General features: G+C 36.6%; 1 protein-coding gene across 4 annotated transcripts in view; it reads left to right on the top strand.

Annotated features, from left to right (window-relative positions):
- Nucleotides 1-20,479, top strand: part of IFT122 (intraflagellar transport 122) — a 72,269-nt gene extending 51,790 nt beyond the window's left edge. For all 4 annotated transcript variants that reach the window (XM_034431596.3, XM_034431595.3, XM_034431594.3 and 1 more), the window contains 6 exons: nucleotides 10,813-10,978; nucleotides 14,844-14,955; nucleotides 15,401-15,529; nucleotides 16,613-16,692; nucleotides 18,280-18,444; nucleotides 19,840-20,479. In XM_034431596.3, coding sequence (XP_034287487.2) covers nucleotides 10,813-10,978; nucleotides 14,844-14,955; nucleotides 15,401-15,529; nucleotides 16,613-16,692; nucleotides 18,280-18,444; nucleotides 19,840-19,926 — 739 coding nt within the window. In that variant the 3' untranslated portion in view covers nucleotides 19,927-20,479. The remainder of the gene's footprint in view (nucleotides 1-10,812; nucleotides 10,979-14,843; nucleotides 14,956-15,400; nucleotides 15,530-16,612; nucleotides 16,693-18,279; nucleotides 18,445-19,839) is intronic.
- Nucleotides 20,480-22,773: the final 2,294 nt, after the last annotated feature.

Below are 22,773 nucleotides of genomic sequence, written 5' to 3'. Positions count from 1 at the left end.
AGGGAAAGGCAAAGGCATATGTCAAATCCAAGACTTACTTGGTGAGCAGAATATAAGGCTCAGTGGTGGATTGTATACTGCATCCTGCAAGAATATAGGGTTATTATATTGTGTGATTATTCCTTTTCTATAGATCACAGCCTACAAATCTTTTAATACTATGCTTTATGTTGGATATCATAAAACAGTTCCTAAATAATTTTGAAACATTTATAAATCATGAAAACATGCAGCTTAGAAAATACGTCTTTCAGTTGGTCAGAACTTGATAAAATGGGCTTTAGCCCAGGAAAGCCTATGCCCCCATAAATATCTTCAATCTGTCATGAGATTCTCAATTGCTTTTGCTGCAGTAGATTAGTATGCCTACTTCTCTGAGTTCCATTATTGAGAAAAATGGGAAGACATGCTGCATCTTTTAAAATAGCATTACGGTATTTTTTTTTTAAAGAAAGAAAATTAAACATATAAAGAGAGTAATAAAATAATATAATTTATCACTTCCTTTCTAAAAAAAAGGAAAGAAAAAGACTGAAAATCTATCTCATGAGCAAAATAACTTCCAAATACTTTGAACAGATTATTTGAAAGTCTTGTTCCTTGCTTTTTGTTAGATAAATCATATGCTGACTGATCATATGTTGATGAGAATTGATTGCTGCAAATCAGGTATAGATTTGTCCTCCTAGCATTGTGTAATAGTAATTTTTGGACATCCTCGCTGCATGAAAAATCCATTTATTTTTATGTTGATTGATTCCAAATGCTGGGGATATAGCCAAATGGAACATATACTCTCTTAACTAGCAAATTGATTTCAGCTTGACTTTTTAATCAATTTAAAGTCATGTTAACCTTTCTGTGAATTTCAAGCCCAAATGTGACAATAATAGGGCAAATGTGTGAGTTAATCTTTCAATTTCTAAATTACATTTCCAGCAGCAAGGTGATTGCTTCCAGTCCTTATTAATCACTTGTTGAAGTATCCAATACATGAAATAGACTTATCTGCTATATTAACCACATTTTAAGTTAAATTAATCTCACATTCTTTAAAGCAGTCTTCCTCTGGTTCACCAGCAGAGAGCGTTCGAGTTCATTAGTCCACAATTCTCTAAATTATTTATTTATTTATTAGTTTGATTTATATGTCGCCCTTCTCCGGAGACTCAGGGCGGCTTACAATGCTTTTAAGCAATAGCCTTCATACTTTTGTATATACCTGCTTAGTAGGGCTTTTTGGGCCCCCTCAAGTGGTGTTCTATTTTATACAAAGTCAGCTTATTGCCCCCACAAACCAGGTCGTCATTTTACCTACCTCAGAAGGATGGAAGGCTGAGTCAACCTTGAGCCTGGTGAGAATTGAACTCTCAGTAATTGCAGGCAGCTGGCAGCTAAATAGTACTTTAACAGTAGTTTAGTCCACTGCGCCACCAGGCTCTTTGTGATTACAATTAAGAGGAAATTGTAATTAGTTCCAATAATCCCAGTCCCCTAAACTATTTTAATAAAATAAATTCCAGTATTATCCTAAAGGAATATAATCCTGATTCTAAAGCATCCGCCCCCCCTTCCTGCCCACCACTCCAGGAAGAAGAAATTGAGAAAGCGGTAGGTACACAGTAACAGTAACAGGGTTGGAAGGGACCTTTGAGGTCATCTAGTCCAACCCCCTGCTCACGCAGGAGACCTGTACTAGGGATTCGAACTGCCAACCTTTCTGATCGACAAGCTCAGTGTCTTAACCACTGAGCCACCTTAACAAGGCAAAAATCCTTTGCAAGTTTCTCCATTATTTGACCAATCATGCTTACCAAGTCTGCTAAAGCTAGTTCTAGAGATTTACCTTCCCCACTATCCCAAAAAATGTGTGCATGGGATTGTTTGATTTTTATTTATTTGCTAAATTTATATAATCCCCTATCACATGTACATGAAAATGAGCGTCATATAAAGTTTTAAAAACACAAAATAGTACAACAAAATAACAAACAACAAAGTAACAAAATAGTTAAAAATAATAAAAACATTAAAATACATAACCTTCAGGAGAGAACTCTCAGTTTCCCTAACAGTATGCCGTGTGGCAGACTCCATAACCATATTGCTGGATCTCCAAGGCAAATGGCAAAGCCATGTTTCCCGAAAGCCAGAAATATATAGGCATTTGTTTGTGGGAATACATGCACCCCCACCCATACTTATATAAAGTATATGTACGTATACATGGGACAGAAGCCATATTCCTTGCCCTCTCCCCCCAAGAGCAGAGCTAGAGAAACTGGCAAAATTAATTAATAATTATTAATTAAAATTAATTGCTTGTATTTCAATTACAAGATTAATTCTTCAATCCATTCGGTCCCACACAGAAATACAATGTACCTACGCACATTTCTCTCCTTTCTTCCAGCAGAAGTAGTTAGAATAAAAAAAGAAGCATGGTGGAAAGACGATGAGAGTAAACATTAACTGTATATAGTATTACCAATGTATATTACCTATACAACTGTATATACCTACCATTTGTCTCAAATGGTATAGAGTTTCCTGCCTGAGTAGGGAGATGGACTAGACCTTTCAGCTTTCCCAGCATTATAGATTTCTCCAGAGAGCTAGGTTTTCTTTTATTTATTTATTTGTTTGTTTTGTTTATTTGAAAGAGTTATGTAACTGCCCCATCTTATACATCATAACCCTTGGTGGTGTACAATGTGTCCAAAATGCAACAATATGAGACTGGTCGTTTGAAAACTTTTGCGTTAATTCATTTGATAATTCATTTGTTTGCTTTCTTAGCTGTCTTTGGTATTCTCAGAAATTGTCAGCCTGGCAAAGTAGTCCAGATAGGAAGTATGATCAATTCTACTTTATTGTAAGGTTACAATAGCAGAAACGTACAAGTTTGAAAATATATTTCTCCCCTGTCACTTTTACAGCTAAAGAAATTAGGGAGGGTTCCATTGAGATGGTTGCTAAATCCACATTCTTTTTGCAGTCTAAGCTGCCTCTTGTCTGACCTTGGTTGTGTGGTGCTTTCCACTTTTCTCCCAAGGCCATTTCCACATATCATCATAGGACTGCTCAACACCAAATTTCAAAAACTGTAAAGCAGAACATAGAATGTTGAATATTAGAGAATTCATCTAATTGCAGTTTAACAGTATTGTAGAACCAAATATCCAGTGAAGTAAAAGCTTTCCCTTCGAGGGACATTTTAAAAAAGAATCTAGGGGGATGGACTAGAAGACCTCCAAGGCCCCTTCCAAATTCTATTAATCTATATTGGGAAAGAAAGAGGATGATGGAAATACAACTGGATAGAGTTGAGGCAAAACGAACAGTATCTGGATAGGGAAGAAAATATAGAAAATTCTTTATGTATTTCATTCACCAGGTACAATTTCCCCCTAGGGGCATATAATCTGGGACTAATTTTTGTAGACATTTGTACCTCATGCTAATTACTTTGGTTTTAAAAGCTCCTTCTCTTGTTATGAGCAAACAATATAAGATGGCCCTGCAGCAATCTACAGGTAAGGGAAAACTCTTCTCTAGAATAATGGCATGGGAACCTGTCTTCAAAGTTTCCAACAATTCTGGAGCTTCAAAAGCAACCATGGCCAGAGGATTAAGACACATTAATCTTTAATCTTAAAAACACTGTAAGACAGAAGTATTGACATTGAGCAAAATGCTAAGAACACTCTTCAATAATCCAAACTGGGATTTTTCCCCCCCAGCTATGCAAAGATTTTGAAAATAGCTGCTACTAAATTGATCCAAATAAAAGCATCCAGTTCACTGACAGAGTGAGTAGAGAGAGCTAAAAGGAATTTCACATTTAATTCTTAACATAAAAATTGTACTTCGGCTAAGGTTCCCTTTGAGAAAGGAGCAAGGAGAAGTATAAAACTTTTCAATAAGAAGGGGTCTAAGAAGCAAAAAATGAAGTTGAATAGTAAAACACTGCTGTGCTGACCTGCATAGTATGTGACATGTTTGTCTTCCTGTTTGGAAACAACTTGACATATATTTGAAGCAAATGCAAGCTTCTAGGAATCGGAGTGGAAGCAGCCTACTATAAGGATGATAGAATAATAGAATAATCAACTATCAGGGTGAGAATAATAACCAAAAGCAAGAGAGAGATACAGCAACACTTTGTACTCCTGGAACTTTGAAACGGCTTTTAGGCCCTTACAGATGAAGCATATAGAGAAAAAATTAGAGACAGGAGTTAGTATGCTGGATCCCTCAAAGACTGAGAAGATGCAGCTACTGTATGCCTTCTAAGAAAAAAAAAGGCATTTTTGTGAAGTAGTTTGTGAATCAATACTACAGAGAATTGAAATAATTGTACACCAAATGGACCCACAAAGCCACTGTCAACTCAGGAAGTGTGCTGTCAGCCAGGGTCAAGGATCAAAGACTTGACAGACCAATTTCAACATTTTATCAAAACCACCAACAGCTTCTTCCCAGTAATACATGTTGGGACAAATGATGCTGTGAAGAACAACTCCAGCATTTCACCCAGGGAATGTGACAAGTTCAAAAGCCTGGGATATTTTTATTACACTTTCTGTCTATGGAAGATGACTGGAAACGAAAAGAAGACTACTATAAATTAATAACTGGCTATGCAAATGAGATTTGGTTTTGCAGATCATGGTCTAAGTTATCTAGATAATGGATTGCTGGCACAAGGAATGGTAAAAGTGTATTTGGCCAAAGCATAGCAAGTTTGATTAAGGGTTTTTTAAATTAAATCCCATCTGTGAAAGCATTTCAGAGAAAGGCTAAAGTAAGGACTTCAGGTAAAGGTTGTGCACTGTTAAAAATGGAGTGTTGCTGAAATGGGGCCTCTTAAACCACTGAAGAGAAGTTGGAAAAAAATTGCTCATAATCTTCATGGCTTTCATTATCTATAGATTAATGCTGAGAATATGGGAAATAATCATGATAAGATTGAAAGGGAAATGGAAAAGGGGAAATATGATTTAATGGGTGTAACAGAGACCTGGTGTAACGCTTCAAGAGGGGAATATATTAACTGAAGAATGAATTGACTGAAAGAGTAGAAAGGCAAGAGAGGTTGCCATTTATGCTAAATATATCCATTCTTGTTCAGAAAGCCAAATAAATGTACTTGGCAATGATACAGAAAGCATCTGAGCTAAAATTACTGGAGCAAAACAAAAACAAAAGAAAAAGTAATACTGTTGCTAATGTCTCCTATCACCCATCCAACCAAGCAGAAGATATAGATGATGTCTTCCAAAACAAAGTGAACCTCTCAAAGAGGCATGAAATTATAGTTAAAAATTATAGTTTTTTAATTGCCCTGACATTTTTGGAGAGACATATCTAAGCTCTTTTCAGGCATCATCCTTTCAGGAAATTCCTGACTTGTCTTGCTGATGGAAAAGAAAGGAGAATGGTGTATGTATACTTTACTTCAGACTAGATTCCAACACATTTTGAGCAAAATCCTTTTTGTCAGGGGAAAAGCGCTGTAGAACAGCATTTGTAAATAGCAGTCATAAATAAGATCTCCTGGCAGGAGAACCTAATAGGAAAAGGAATAAAAATACCGGTAGGTAGGGGTTCCTAAAGAAGCAGATAGTATAAGCACAGTTCCAGACTGTTCTGATGAGAAAAATGGATGAGAGCAAAAGTCAGTGTAGCTAACATGGAGGGAGAATCTGAAAATCAAAAAGGATACAAAAAGGAAAAGGTCATATGCAGTCAGGTTACAGAGAAAGTTTACAGACAAGTATTCACGACTGAACTGAAAAAAAGAATCACGTCTGCTGCCCAGTGAAGATGGCAACATACAAACTGGTGCCAAAGAACTTCCTCTTTTGATTCCATCTTCTCCAAGCAATATAAATGTATGTTTTATCTGGAATTTATAAAGATGGGATGAGGAACCAGGATTGAATCTTGAGACTGATAAAAGCATAGACAGGAATACCTCTTTACTTGGAATTAAAAGACCAGATGAACTGAAGTTTTTGCAAAAAGCACAGAATTATCATTTCCAAATTACAGGAAGTACGTCTACTTTATTCTGCTAGGATCAGACTGAATTTTGAGTGTTATATACCATTCTGAGCAGCTCTTTTAGAAGGATTCATAAGAAGTGGAATAGATTCCACAGAGAAGAGCAGTGAGGATAATTAGAAGACCAAAAAGTATGTCTAATAGAGGAAGATTGAATGAATTTGTTTTACACCAAGAAAAGGTGACTGAGTAGAGATATGATAGCACTCTGATAGGAAGATGCCACATAGAAGAAGATTAAACCTATTCTCTTTCAGAGTGCAAGATACAGAATCAATTATGTGACATTTAAGTCAATGCCAGCTCTTAGTAACCATGTCCCCAACCTGATCCATCAGATCTGCTAACAATTCATCTATCACCTCTGTAAGTGAGCCCCATCCACTTTGCTGCTTATTGTCCCTTTTTCTTTCCTTTCAGCTTTCCCAGCATTATAGATTTCTCCAGAGAGCTAGGTTTTCTTTTATTTATTTGTTTGTTTGTTTTGTTTATTTGAAAGAGTTATGTAACTGCCCCATCTTATACATCATAACCCTTGGTGGCGTACAATGTGTCCAAAATGCAACAATATGAGACTGGTCGTTTGAAAACTTTTACGTTAATTAATTTGATAATTCATTTGTTTGCTTTCTTAGCTGTCCTTGGTATTCTCAGAAATTGTCAGCCTGGCAAAGTAGTCCAGATAGGAAGCATGATCAATTCTACTTTATTATAAGGTTACAATAGCAGGAACGTACAAGTTTGAAAATATATTTCTCCCCTGTCACTTTTACAGCTAAAGAAATTAGGGAGGGTTCCATGTGAGACGGTTGCTAAACCCACATTCTTTTTGCAGTCTAAGCTGCCTCTTGTCTGACCTTGGTTGTGTGGTGCTTTCCACTTTTCTCCCAAGGCCATTTCCACATACCATCATAGGACTGCTCAACACCAAATTTCAAAAACTGTAAAGCAGAACATAGAATATTGAGTATTAGAGAATTCATCTAATAGAAGTTTAACAGTATTGTAGAACCAAATATCCAGTGAAGTAAAAGCTTTCCCTTCAAATGACATTTTAAAAAAGAATCTAAATACACATCTCTCTGGGTTGTTTTAATTTGAATTTCTGGAGTAGACTGTAGATTTGGCTCAGTGGCATAAATGTCTTTCAGTACTGTGATTCTAAGTTATAAAAAACCAAGTTTATCCCTCCCACTCCCAAATTCTGAATTAAGCCCTATTTTTAAACTGCAGCTGACCCATAATGTAAAGTTTCATGTTAAATGTTAATGATTAAAATAATATCTGTGACCCAATACTTTTCATCTTGCAGAAATAAAAATTGATCCACGAACAAGGAGCTCAATACTTGCAGGTTTTTAGTGGTGTTGCATAATAGCATTCAATTTGAGGCTGAAGAGGAGTTTATTTCAGAGGTTTTTCATTCCAACCAATAACCAAAACTATAATAAACATCTCATAATAAATCTGAAAGAGTAGAAAATTAGATCTACTTTTCCCAGCAGGCTGCCTATGGAATGAAAATGGCCCAGCCAGACAATGTTATTTAATATCCTATAAATGTGTTGAAATAGAATGAAGAAATATAGAAAGACCTATCAAAATTTTAATCAACATTTGAATTAACTTCATCCGGATCACATTTATCTTATTCCCAACATATCAAAGAATATCAAGCCATCCATCTTTATCTTCTTTCCTATCAAAATTGGTGACATATTCAAATTTATATGTTGAAAAAAATTCCTAGTTTCCCATGAGGGACTATATATATATATATAATATAGTCAGTCAGTCTGTTTATATCTATCTATCTACCTATCTACCTATCTATCTATCTATCTATCTATCTATCTATCTATCTATCATCTACCTACCTACCTACCTACCTATAATCTATCTGGCATTTCCAGTACAGCTTAAAAAGATTCCTATCTAAATACAAAGAGAACACATAAAAAACAATTTGTCTGTTTGGACCAAGAATAATGAACATTATAGTTATTACATAAGAAAGTCTAGATGGACCAAGGATCTAAGGAAGTTATATCCTGATTTTCAACAATGTAATTGTCCTTTTCAGAATGACCTTCCAGATAATTTGGTTTCAATATGTATAGGTTGATACATCTAAATGCCCTTTGGATAGCCATATAGGTTGATTATGTGCCATTAAGCAGTGTCTACACAGATAGACCTGTTGGCAGATGATCTCTTCCTAACCGTATCTCTTTGCTGTTGGTTGTCCTTTCTCCCCTTTCTTCCACCTTTGAGCCTTACGGATCTCTCAAGAAAGCAGAGTCTTTGTATGTCTCCAGATGATGTCAATTTGATCATTTGTCCCTGAGTGTGCTGCTGTTAGCATTTTCTTTGTTCATGGTATTCTCAAGGATGATGTTTGGAGAAGTTCAGAAGCATCACTCATTGAATTCCATTTCTTCAAAGTGTATCTTTTGCTTCTATAAATAATCCCACATAAAATAATTGCCTGCATAATTCTCATCCTTGTAAATATAGACACATTCTGGCACCTGAATATCATTTCCAAGGTTTATCATTTCTACCCTACAAATTGCTAATCTGCAGATCATTGATTCCTTTATAGTTGATTGTCAGACCTAAAAAAGCAGAATCCATCACTTTTAAGACTAGTTGCTGTACCAGTTGTCATTACTTTGGTGTTATTTATTTAATTAATTTATATACTGCACATCTCAATATTTGAAGTGACTCTAGGTGACTCTAGACAAATTTAGTCATAGTCTTTTTTTTTTAATCCTTTGGCTTTCTCGATGTTAAAAGTTTCAAGTAAAAAATTAAAGTCTTCAAGTAAACAAATGTTCTCCAGTTAAAGTGGAAAAGAACTCCGCAAATCTTCCTGAACAAAAGGCTTCAGGGGTTTTTGAAAAGCTGTTGTCCCTTTCTACTTCCACCCAATGCTGGTTGGATAATACCATCACCACCAAATATGGAAAACTACATGTAGTCTTCAACTTAGGATCGTAATGGAGCCTGCCCATTACGATCATAAGTCTTGACAGTTGTAAAGTGAGTCATCATGTGATCAACCTGCTTTTACAGCATTTTTTTTTTTTGTGGTGATCATTTAGTGAGCCAATTGTTTATTACGTGGCATTTTTATAGAAAACTGGAAACAAACACAAGTTTTCGGCAAAAATGTAAATCACAGTCATGTGATTGTGGGATGCTGCAAACAGCCATACATGTGGAATGGTCAGCAAGCACCCAAAATGTGATCACATGACTACAAGGTGAGAAGTCATCACAACCTCAAAACAAATCATAAGATCTATTGTAACTTTGAATGGTTGCTAAACGACTGGTCTTAAATCAATCACTCAATCAGAATAGAGCTGGAAGTCTTCTAGTCCAACCCCCTGCTCAAGCAGGAAACCCTATACCATTTCAGACAGGTGGTATAGTCTTTTCTTAAAAACCTCTAGTGATGAAGAATCTACAACTTCTGAGGACAAGCTCTTCCGCTGGTTAATTGTCCTCACTGTTAGGAAGTTTCTCCTTAATTCCAGGTTGCTTCTCTCCTTGATTAGTTTCCATCCATTGTTTCTTGTCTTGCCTTCTGGTGCTTTGGAAAATAAATTGACCCTCCTCTTCTTTGTGGCAAAGTCAAAGACTACCTCTGCTTTAGGCAACTGTCCTGTGTTCTCTCAAAGCTGGCTTGGAACAGACCTAATTTTCTTTTTAATAGCTTGACTTGGCCTCCTGCACAGTAGTCTCCAGTCATCACTAAAATGATCACCTGCCTCCAGCATTTTCCTGTATCATAGCTGGTAAGTGCATTTTTGTTTTAGCCAGGCAATTGGGATGACCTTCACACTTCAGGTGACTCTTCTGGGGAATGCACTCTTGAAGTATACTCTTGATTTTCTTCGATCATTCTTCCCCCAAAACAACCCTCCTTCTCCTTCAATCACAATGAGTCAGCATAGCAGGATTTAGGAGTAAAAGCAGGCTATAAATAAATAATAATAAATAGAAAATTGAATCCAGAATAGTCTTTATCAGGCTTAAGCTAAAGTGTAAGTGATCTACTGTATATCAATATGTCTGCTGAAGAGGCCAGTGAAGATTGCAGATAGTAACTTGGTCTTTTGGGACCGAGAGTAGGCGAAATGCAAGGGCGATACTTGATAATTTGCCCCTACTATTTTCCTTCCTGATATTGGGTGAAAGGTTTAGAATCCAATTAAGCAAGCTCAATTTAAGCCCGTGAAGCTGAATTTATATGATCAGATTTATCTCGACAGCACATTTATCCTCTCGATGGTTGTCTGGTCACCTGTCAATTGAACATAGCATGTTTGTTTTACACTGCACATTGGAGCATGCATTTGAAAAAGCAGGGCTGCCTGTTTGCTGCTTTTTGCAAGTAATGTTTTCGGCAGCGGGACAGAGGCCTTTTTGTCCCCAGAGACATACGGTGTTTTCTTTTAAAAAGAAAAAAAAATCATATCATCATTGTCTTTTCTGTACAGATATTGCTAAGGCTGACATTAAATAAATTAATTTCTGAATCGTTCCATTTCCCTTGTTCATTCAAAAAGTCATCAGTATTCAAGCAGTTGTTTTGTATTTTGTTTGTTTAAATAACCTTCAAATCGAGGCTTTGGTTATGCTTTAGTGCACGACTTCCCTGACTGAAAACAATAGTGTGGTTTTCTCCTGCTTGCCATATGTATGTTTTGTTCCTTAATTTGATTACAGCAATACATTATTTGCCCTGGCAAAGCAGAGCAAAGCTCTGGGTGCCTATAAATTGGCTCGTCATGCCTACGACAAGTTGCAGGGACTACAGATCCCAGCCAGATTTCAAAAATCTGTTGAACTGGGAAGCCTGATGATCCGATCCAAGCCTTTCCACGACAGCGAAGTAAGTCCTCTTCTTATTCTTATTCTTATTGTGACCATGCTTTAATATCTGACATGACACAAAAGACCATGTTGGCACCTGGCATAAAATCTGAGAAGCCTCCTTTGTGAAACCTCCTTACAAAAGTTCAGAACTTGGTTACCTTTTGAAGGTCATTTTTTTTTTTTAAAGTATGCCTTTCTTTTTTGAGTAGTTGTCCATGTCTTCTAAAATTCTGCCTAAAGGGGCTGGCAAGTCAAAATACATGGGATATTATAAATGCTTAACCTTAATTGAACAGGACAAAATTTGTTCCATCTGGACACCTGAAATAATATCAACACGATACTAAGGGCCTAGAGGACTTCAAAGTTGCCTGAGGTAATCATGCAGTCTAAAACAAGTTTAAGTTAATGTATCAAAGGTCCCATTTCATTGGGCCTCTGTGCCAAACCCTCCCTTGCTTTACTAACCTTTGTTCACTCTGTCTGACAAATGAATATATTGCATCGGATTCATTTGATGCTACAGGGATTGGAAACAGACTATGCAATAACTCAGACAGTCCTGTTCTAAAAGATGATGGAAAGTTGACGGTCCCGATTTCCCGTTTTTATTACATCTATCCTGATGTAATTACACTGCTGTAAAAGAAAAGTAGGAAGAAGAACGTAATGTTTATTTCTATTTGCTTTATACCCTGCCTTTCAGCTCTAGGGAGCACTCAATTTTTGTTTAACAAAATTTAAACAAAAACAGGATACAAAAAGTTAGAAAGGAAAAAATAAAGTTCACAATAACATTTAACACCAAAGCCATTTTATAATTGAGAAAGTGCACTTTTACAGTTTTGTAAGCACAGAGAGAGTGAGGCCAAGTGCAATTCCTGAGGGGAATATATCCCATGATCGACTCAGAACAATGCAAGCTTTTTCCTTGAGGCCCAGAACGATGAACCTTGGCCACAAAGGCATTTCCAAGAAAGTCTCTTCTGCTGAATTTAACAGTTGAAGTGGTTCGTAATGGGACAGTCTGTTATTAAAATATTTGGGCCCTAAACCAGCGGTGGGTTCCTCCCGGTTCGGTCCGGTTCGGCAGAGCTGGTAGCGGTGACGATATGAAGTCACCGAACCGGTTCTCCCCCCCCGCCCTCCCACCCACCCACGTTATTCTTACCTTTTATTTGGTCCCACCCCCAATCTATTGCTGCCTCCTGAGTCCCAGCTGATGACTAGAGGGAAAAAAACTGTTTAAACTCTTGCCGCGGGGCTTCAAAGGGCCGTCCTACAGCTGATCAGTGTTAAAAGCAAACAAATGAGTCGGGTCGTAAGTGCGAGGACTGGTCGTAAGTGCGAGGACTTTCCAGAAATGACTGACCAGCTAGCCACGCCCACCTAGTCACATGACCTCCAAGCCACACCCACAAAATAAGCCACGTCCACAGAACCGGTAGTAAAAAAATTTAGAACCCACCCTTGCCCTAAACGATTTAGTTCTTTAAAGGTCAGTACCTACAGTTTAAATGGTGCCTTTGTAAGCAAGTTGACTGCCAATCATAAGGAGGACTAGGTGCTACAGCTACTACAGGCCTATCCAGTGACACCTGAGAATCAATAGACTTCTCCAATCACTTCTTTGTTATAGTGTAATCTTATGTCCTATTTACCAGCAACACCTCTGTCTTATCTGGATTTATTTTCAGCTTGTTATCTCTCATCTGTTCCTTAGCTATGCTGGTTATCAGTACAGTTTTGAATCTAGTTCAAAGTGCTGCTTTTAGATTACAAAGCTCTACACTGCTTGGCCCAGAATGCCTTAAAGACTAACTTTTCCAAATAAAATCTCTTTCAACTATTCACTTACGATGGGAAGGGATGCTTTCTGTCTCATCCCTACAAGTATTCAAGGGCATCAGCACTGGCAGGTTCTCTTGTGTTGGGACATCTTGCCCACAAGACACATATGAGATTCTCCTTGCTGAATTTCTGTATAGGTGTGTATAGGTTTAGTTCAAAGCGACGTTTGGAGTTTGATTTTTAGTCCTATATCTATGAGACTTTCTAGTGACTAAGCTACTGCATTTTATACGTTGGTTAAAAGATAAGGATCTTTAAAGAAAATATATATTTGATTATACATGTAATAACGGCGGCAAGAATGGTATTTGCACAAAATTGGAAAGCAGAAAAAAATCATTCGAAAAGAGGTAATTAAGAAAATACTGGAATGTGCAGAAATGAACAGGTTGACATTAGCAATTAAAGGGAAAGAAGAGTCGGAGTATTACAACATATGGGGGAAATGTTATCAATGGATAGAAAGTGAGTATAGACAATAAATATGGTAAAAATAAGAACTTTGGGATGAATATGTTGTAGTATGTTAAAATTAAATGAAAAAGGAAAGATAAATGTATGTATTAAGAAGATGATGATAAATCTTGAAGATGATCGCACAAAGATGTTATACCCAGATGATACTTGGATTGATTAATAATGTATAGAAATGATAGAAGAGATGTAATTAAGTTAAAATATAAAAGAAATGAATAATGATTAATGATGGATAAAAGACTATATATATGTTGATGAAAAATAAAAAAATGAATATGAAAAAAAAAGATAAGAATCTTTCAGTTCTGGCTTCAGTTCGGTTGACTTTTGTTATATTCTTTATTCTTGTAAGGTGCTCAGACTGTTGGACTGGTTGATATATAAAATGACATAAACAAATAGAGGTAGTCTTCATTTAGTGACCATAATTGGGACCAGCAACTGTGGATAATTAAGCAAATCAGTTGCTAAGTGAAACAAACACTGTGCTTATGATCTTACTTTCGCTTTCCTTTGTTTTAAAGAGTTGCAAAGATTGTAAAAGCAAGGATTAGTCATAAAGTTACTTTTTTTTTATCATAGTCATACCTACAAATGGTTGTTAAATGACACAATCACCAAAACAAGGACTGTCTATAACTTATTAAACAGATTTAATGGTCAATCCAATTTAGCTAAGAGTTTTCACTATTAATTTTGGCCAAGCAGGTTGCGCCCTGGATTGCATATGAAGCTTTTGATTTTTGAAAATTAAAGGTGGCAATTATCATTTCCCAAAATCCTTTCTGCTATTTGCTATTACATGACCTATTTGACAGAAAATGAGTAGGGTTTTTTTTCCTCTGTTGTGAGTCTTTTCACTTTGGTAAACACCACACACACACACACACACACACACACACACACACACACCAAATGCCACTTTAAAAGTTGAAGCTAAACTAATTGTGGCTCAAGCAGCTTGGGGCTGGTGTAGCAAGAGGATGAATTATTGGTCTGCTGTGTTTTTCACAATTTTGTTGTGTCAGAAAATCCTTGTATATAATGTGACAAATAAAAAATGTGCACATTTCTAAGCTTGTATTTGTAGTTGCTATCTGGATCCGGAAAACTCTTCTAGAGGTCCTCAGAATGTAAGACTTGTCATGCTTTATAGAATCCAAATAAGACACTTGTAATTTTAAAAGTCATTTTTAAAGCAACAGGTATGTGTTACTTTAGATCCTTTCTTCCATTTTGTAAGATTTGATGTGCTGGTTCACCCAAACAAATAGTGACTTAACTGTACATTTATTTCTATATTTATCATATGTCTTGACTGATTGCTTCCTACTTGCATCAGGTTTGTTGGATATCTTCCTTGGAGGTCTTGCATTACCAGCCAGTATTGGAAATCACTTTAGATTGGCATCTGAAGAAATGAGAAAACGGGATGGAAGCCAAGGAATGTTTGAAAAATAGCCATTCACCATTCCTTGGGTCTTAATTCAGATGTTTAGATTATAGTGGCTGGCTGGCTAGCAGTGACTTTGCCTCTCTGTGTTTCTTTGCAGGAGCTGGTGCCTTTATGTTACAGGTGCTCCACCCACAACCCCTTACTGAACAACCTGGGGAATGTCTGCATTAATTGCAGGCAACCTTTTGTCTTTGCTGCTTCCTCTTATGGTGCGTTGGAATATTACATTTTCTCTACAATATTACATCTCTACATTTTTTTCAACAAGACTCCTAGTTTAGTGCCTGGCAATCTTTGCCTTTCCGATTTAGTACTGCTCGCAATAATATTCACCGAAAGAAGTCTATTGCTGCATTGGTTAATCTGATTACATCTTAATGGTATTCTTTAAAGACTTGTTATTTTCTCAGAGCCAAGCTGCCTTTTACCACAATGTATCCAAAATTCAGAACTAGAGTGGCCTTTGGTATCCTATACATGAGAGGAGTGTATAGATGATATTAAAATAATTGGATTGTGTTTTGTTTCCATTTTATGTGTGTAAGTGTATGTGCAGAAGTGTTCTGTTTATTTCTAGAACAGATGTCATGGGCTTTGCAGCTGTTCTGAGAACTAACCGTTCCCCTCTTTTTTTTCCTCCTGCAACCATTTCAGATGTCTTGCATCTGGTTGAATTCTACTTAGAAGATGGAATAACCGATGAAGAAGCTGTTGCTCTGATTGATCTAGAAGTACCCAGACTAAACAAAATAGGCAGTGAATGGCAAGAGCAGATGAGTAATGGTATCCTTCCTAGCAGTTACTTAGGAAAAGCATGTTATTCTGGCAAATAATTAGTATTGCTATTTTTTTTAGTAAATATATAAAAATATTAACAATTATTTGAGAACAGTTTTTTTTAAAGGTCCATTCTGCAGCCTAGGAACACCAGCTTGGATTTACTTTGAGACTCAGCATTGGCCAGCAACTGCAAATACAATTGTACAGTTCTAAATTATTACAGGTTAAATCCTGCATTCTCTATTGATTTCTGGCTGCATTATAAAGGCAGGGAGACAAAGAGGTAGAGATCTGTTTTTAGAGGACTCATTGTGTAACTGTAAACACACACACACAAGGGTACAAAGGAAAAAAAATATGGTAATGTTATATAACAGGGGTGTCAGGGCTGGATCAGCATTGCAGTTCTCTGCGGGCTGGCGGGGGGGGGGAGACAGGACGGATGCCTCCTGCAGCACCCTGCTGGTCAAAACGGGGTGGGGGGGACATGTGTGGCCCCCCATTCCCCATTTTTGGTCTGGATGGCTTCCTGCAGAACTTTGCTGACCAAAACCAGGGATGCATGTGGCTCCCTTGCACCTCGTTTTTGTTAGCAGAGACACTGCAGGCCAGGCCTTTGCTATTTCCAAGACGATCCTGCAGGCCATTTTTAAGCACCCTGTGGGCCAGATTCGGCCTGCAGCCCTTAGTTTGACATCCCTGTTATATAGTAACATTATAGGAATTTTTGGATTTTTTTCAGAAGTCATGAAGTATTAGGTTTTCTCCAGTACTGGAACTGGGGGTGGAATTTTCCACAAAATACAAAACATTAGCTGCCAATCCTTCTAGCTACCTTCTCTCTTTCAGGGGCCCCTCCTTATTTGCTAATCTTTGTCTTTCATCCACAATGTCTTATATTTCTAAACAAATCACTGTATCAGGAATTATGAAAATAAAATGTACATTGTAGTTTTTCTCATTGGAGATAAGGAAAAGTTGAAACTAGTGTCGGAAATCAACTTAGTTTCCACTGGTTGCTGTTGTTCCTAGTACAATTGTGTAATGTCTTTTAGAACTTATTTTCTCCCTAACACATGCTTCTAGGTGTGCAAACAATGAGACTTCTTTATAAAGTGGACGAGATTGAGGAAGATGATCCATTTACAGCAAAATTGAGTTTTGAGGTTGTAAGCAATTTCTTGTTTTCTTTTCAATTTCTTGTTTTCCTGAACTGTCTCTTCATTCAGTTGTTTTCTTCAAACTGCTGATTAGTTACAGAAAGATAGTCATGAGGGATTTTCTATAGCAAACGTGCTTTTCATACTATCATTCCCTTTCATTAATAAACATTTTATACTTTTCTACCAGATCTCTCCCATAGAATACAAATGTTGCTTTGATTTGTCTGACCTTTTTTAAATTCCCTTGATATAGCTGACAGGAATGGCTTATGTAGTTGCTGGTTTGGCTGAATCACAGTTCTCATACCAGGCAGCTCGATTAGGTTGTGCACCACACTGCAAAAGTGCCTAAAATTCATTAATGAGAAGGTAGTCACATCTGTCATGATGATCATGTTTACCTGGTGGCTTATTTATGAAGTACTTATCCTGTCTCTCCTTAAAATTAAATTAAATTTGAAGATGAATAAAGAACTAAAGAAACAGCTAGATATCCTGCAGGCAAATATATATTACTGTTTGCAGAAACAGAAGGATGGCCTAAGAAGTCATTATACTAAGAAGGCATGCATTTTTAACATTTGTAGAACATACATATTTAACAAGTTTTAACTGTAGCTTTGGAAAAATTAATGGTACAATTTATTTTGCTTTTGCGTATACTGGCTTGTTGACTCTGAGGCATAACTTGCCATCTCCATAAATGGGCAGTTTTCATTTGGGATATTTCATGGGGACCTGACCCCAGCTTTACATTTGTTTACTAGCACCTCCTGTCTACATAAAAGATTTAGTTGCAGTAGAACCTTAAGCAAAGGGATCTCTGAATAGCACTTAGAGAGGATAATAACATTTTCAAGTTCTAAATGGTGGGTAAAATAGCTATTACAAAGCTTCTGTTTCTAATTAGAAAATGAATGTCAGTCACTTTCAAAATGAAGTGTGGTCCATCAAAGGCAACCCCAGACCTGCATGAAAGCCTGGGAGAGAGGGAAGAGCTTGTGGAGGAATAGAAAAACACTATCTAAAAATGGTGGCATCATAGAGCACTATGCGGAATAACACTAGCGCTCTAATGCAATAGCTTTGTGGCTGCATGATGTGCATGTGCAATGCTTGGGGGCTCTGGAATGCTTGTGGTGTTCCAGTCATCACCCATCTCCTAAAGGACACAAGAGTAATTGTGATATTTTTCTTCTATTATACACCCATATAACGCTTAGAAGTTGTGTCATAATAAATTTAGTGAGCATATTCCAGCCATTTATCTGTACCTTAGATGACAGAACAGATTTCTTCTGGGGCAGAAGATGACTAAGCCGAAAGGGACTCCAACATGCCATCTTCAGCGTTTTCCAGATTTCATTGCAATACGACATGTGCAGGCTTTTAAAACTAGGAATAGTTCCAGGGCTAAATACAGAACTGAATAGGAACTGATAGCTCAGTGTAAATACAGCCTCAGTATATGCAAATTAAAATGAAAAATAATAATCCGTACATAGTTTCTGAAATGATCTTTATCACTCCAATGGCCTTAAACCAAACTCAAGCATTTATTTTCTTTCTGTAATTATTCTTTTCCTGCAGCAAGGGGGCTCTGAATTTGTCCCTGTCGTAGTGAACCGCGCAATTCTCAAATCCATGAGCAGGAGAGATGTGCTGATTAAACGCTGGTCAAAGCCATTACAATGGCAGTACTTCCGGTCCCTCCTTCCAGACAATCCCATTACCATGTGTTCTTTCTGCTTTCAGGTATGAGTAAGGGTTGGAGGGTGGTGGTGGGTGGTGGAAGGATATGGAAGAACAGGCACCTGTAAAAAAAATAAAACCATGTATATAAATACTGAGGATTTGAACAGGGTAGATTTGCTGTCTAAAACCAAAATATACCCTGGGAATGGGAAAAATTATAATGTTTTTAGATAAATGTTCTGCTGCACATAAGAAAAAAAAATGACAGGCACATGATCACTGCAGAGGATTTTTCAAAATGAAGTAAAGCAGCTGCTGAAAGGCAGTTGATGACTGTTATTTAAGCAAAAGAGGAGAAGAATAATTACATTTCTCTTTGGTGATTTCTTTCCTGTTCGTCTGACTATTTGGTGCACGACTCTAACCAGCCAGTCAAGTTATATAAAATAAAAAGCAGAAGGACACAGGATACTTAATGGTGAAAAGGCAACTAGTTTGTATTCAGCAACCTTGTAAATATGTGGAGGTTTTTTTTTTAGCATGCATGACCTGCAAAGATTTAATCTTTTAAGGGGAAGTTTTGAGATATGACTGAGAATTTGTGCTTAAGATGACTCAAGGACTGCCATTTATTTATGGAGAATAGAAACTTTCCATTAATATTTTAAAAATCTACATTCTGTACAAAGGCAAGTCATTCGTGAAATTATAGATGTATTGTTTCAAGAGAGATGATTGTGTTAATCTGCTTGTAGCAGAAGCAGTGCAAAAATGCCATAATGCCTTAAAGAATAATAGATGTATTGCAATATACATTTTCTGGTCTAAAGCCTATTTCATTAGATGTACCAGCCATTGTAACTTCAGTCATATACAAAGGGATTTTTTTTAAAATAGAAGGATCAAAGGCTCTGACATATAAAGAGGCATGGAAGTTCTGTCACATTTCTTGGCAGAGATTTAATCTTTTCAGCATAAAAGTAAAATGACTCATTCGGAATTAATAGTTCAAGAAAGATTATTCCTTCCATAGTAGGAATCATATCCCAGTTGTCATAAAATCCAACTGCAATAGAGTTAAATTTGCAAGTAACTCCACATTTTATTCATTGTACATTCTAAATTCACTCTTTTTTTCTTTTTTAATTGTTTTAAAATTGGCAATGTAATATCCCAAGATATTGACATATTCTTTTTCATGGGATGCAGTATGTTGCTATTTTTATTTCATCTTCATTTATCCTCTGGCCTAGAAGATATTTATCCCGTGGAAAGAACAGAAGGGCTGTGCTGGCAAAGGAATAAGCCTGCAATCATCTGCGTGCAGAATAGTGTATGTAGGGGGATAATGCACTGGAAGGAAACACCAGAAATTGTCTTTAGATAATCCCATCTACTCACTTTCTCACTACCCTGTTCCATCTATTGAGTCCATCTTGCAATTCTCATTTACAGATGTTTCATTCAGAAGATTATGAGCTCCTGGTGCTCCAGCATAATTGTTGCCCATATTGTCGGAGAAAAATAGATGAATCCAGCTAATAAAGGAAACAACAAGACTGTTTGGCAGAGAGTAGTTCTGCTGCTGGGACTCCAAAGCATTTCTAAGTTCATTAGAATTTCTTAGTAGTCTGTTATTGTTGTTTTTAAGAATGGGTGGATGTGCAGAAACAAAATTATATATGAAGATAAAAAATATATTTTCCTATTCGTTGTGAATGAGAATCTAAATATCAAGTTTTGTTTTGTTATTTCCTGAAAGAAATGTATGTATATACTTAGTATATACTTAGTGTATACATACTGTTAGTATATACTTATAGTAAAATTTGTATGATGCTGTATACCCTGTTGATTTATAAAATAAGAAAGAAGGGCTACCTGGAAATATTTTTTAACATTCTCTTCCACATATTCTTGACATTTTGATGAAAGTCTGCCAGTTTGTCATAAATGGAACAAATGGACTTCTGGGGTGAAATTCTGCTTGAAGAAAAAGATGCTGAATTTTAATGGATGGCGTTACTTCTAAATTGGCCTCTAGTATTAGATTTTTATTACCATTCCCAATAAAATATATGGGTTGTTTTTAAAAGTGTCCTTATTTTCTTTTGAACATTTCTTGTGTGTCTTAATTGCTGTTATGGAAATTGGCATCCACAATTTTGAGTAAATTGTTATAATCGAAGAATATTACTTTTGCAAAGTCTTGTTTTTTTAAAAAAAATCTGACTAAATTTCTTTAAAGCTTAGCATTATTAAAAATACTATTGTGATAAGGCACATAAAATATAAGAATATGGGGCACCAATGGATAAGTCAGCATACCAACACTGCTAGGCATCGTCTACAAGACCAAAATATTTGACATAAAGCCATGTGTTTAAGCACAAAAATTACTAGAATAATCTGAAAATACTTAAATGATTCACCATTATGAACTTTGCTCAAAAGGTAATTTTAAAATATTCAGAAAAATAGAAACATACGTTATGTGAAATTTCTTTCTAACATAAAAAGATGTGAGAGGTCTTTGGTGCTCTCTGAGCTTGCTTGTTTACTTGCAGACGTTTCATTACGCAAACTAGGTAACATCATGAGTGCTAGTAAGGAATGTTGTTTGCTCTCAGTTTATAGTCTAGTGCAGGTCTGTAAAATTGGTGGCCCATGGGCAGGATATGGCCGACACAGGCCACGCCCACCTCTGCTTCATAAAGGCAAAAAACATGATACGTCACAATACAGCCCACCATGCTAGCAGGTTTAACACCCCTATTCTAGTGGCTTGCCTGTCAGTGTTGGTGGGGATTGTTTGGTCTTAGAGATTCTTTGATTGGACCGTTTGCTGTTGGCTTCTTTGGTGGTTTGTTGATTGGGGTATTGTTCACTTGATTGTTGGTCTGATGTTAACCTTGGAGTTAATCTATGTTGATCTGGATGCTGATTGCTGGTGGAGAGGTGGTTGTATTTTTTTGTTCCTTTTTGGGCTGGGTGACGGTCTCTTTTGCATCATGAAAATTCTTCAATTTCACAACATATAGACAAATTTAACCATAGTTTCAAGCCAAGTCCAAAAAGTCCAAAAGCCTGGCATTCTGACAAATCAGCCATCAATAGACATATAGACATTAACAACATAGACAAAACAAGCAAGCTCAGAGAGCTCCAAGGGCCCCTCATGTCAATCCTGAGCTACAAATATTTTCCTTTATTAGTATAAAAATATGTTTTGCATTCCTTCTTAATTATTATCTAGAAAGCTTGAAGTCTGATATATAGAGTTTAAAAGGTACACTGGTTACTACACGTACACTTATCTACGAAAAAGTGAAGTTTAGTTCCATGGCAATTGCAGAGTTGAGTAGGCTAAAATTGGAAAACTATCCAAGCATATACTAAAAAAAGGCAAATGAAATGTGCCAATTACTGAATGACTGCAGTACTTGTAGTCCTCAACTTACAACTACAACTGAGCCCAAAATTTCTGTTGCTGAGCGAAACATTTGTTAAATGAGTTTTGTCCTATTTTATGATCTTTCTTGCCATGGTTGTTAATTGAATCACTGAAGTTGTTAACTAACAGGGTTGTTAAGTGAATCTGGCTTCCCCATTGACTTTGCTTGTCAAAAAGTTGCAACAGCTGATTACATGACCCCAGGATATTGCAACCATCATAAATTTGAGTCAGTTGCCAAGTGTTTGATTTTTGATGACGTGACCAAGGGGATGCTGCAATAGTCGTGTGAAAAACAGTAATAAGTCACTTTTTTCAGTGCTGTTGTAACTTTGAATGGTCACTAAATGAGTTGCTGTAAGTCAACTACCTGTAATGCAATGTTCTTATTCAAATTATTGATAATTATGCAATTATCTTATTCAAATATTGCTGAGCACATTGTAAGCCGCCCTGAGTCTTCGGAGAAGGACGGCATATAAATCAAATTAAAAAAAAAAAAAAAGAAAGAAAATTCTAAAAAAGGAGTCTATAGCCACTCATGGTGAATTAAAGTCCAAAAAAGTTCAGAAAAGACGGTGGGGGGGATGTGAAAGCAAATAGATAATGAAGGGTGAAGGATGAAAAGAGCAAAGCAATGCAGAAAAACAGGTTTATCTCTGCTTCATTGGTTACTGCAAGGCCTTTGACTGTATAGATCTTGCAGAATAGGGAGCATTTTAAAACTAATGGGCATTCCAGAATCCCTGATTATTCTCTAAAGAAATCTTGACAATGAACAAAAAAGTAAGAAACAAATTTGGAGAAACAGAATTGTTCCGAATAGGGAAGGCAGTGAGACAAAGATGCATATTATCTCCGCATCTGTTTAGTTTGCACAGCGAATATATTATACAAATGGTAGGAGTAGAAGAGTTGACAGCTGGAATCAAAAT

Source organism: Pantherophis guttatus, chromosome 2 (assembly GCF_059756535.1).
Source record: "Pantherophis guttatus breed Tessera chromosome 2, ASM5975653v1, whole genome shotgun sequence".
Lineage (NCBI taxonomy): Eukaryota > Metazoa > Chordata > Lepidosauria > Squamata > Colubridae > Pantherophis > Pantherophis guttatus.
This window is presented reverse-complemented; position numbering and strand designations above follow the sequence as displayed.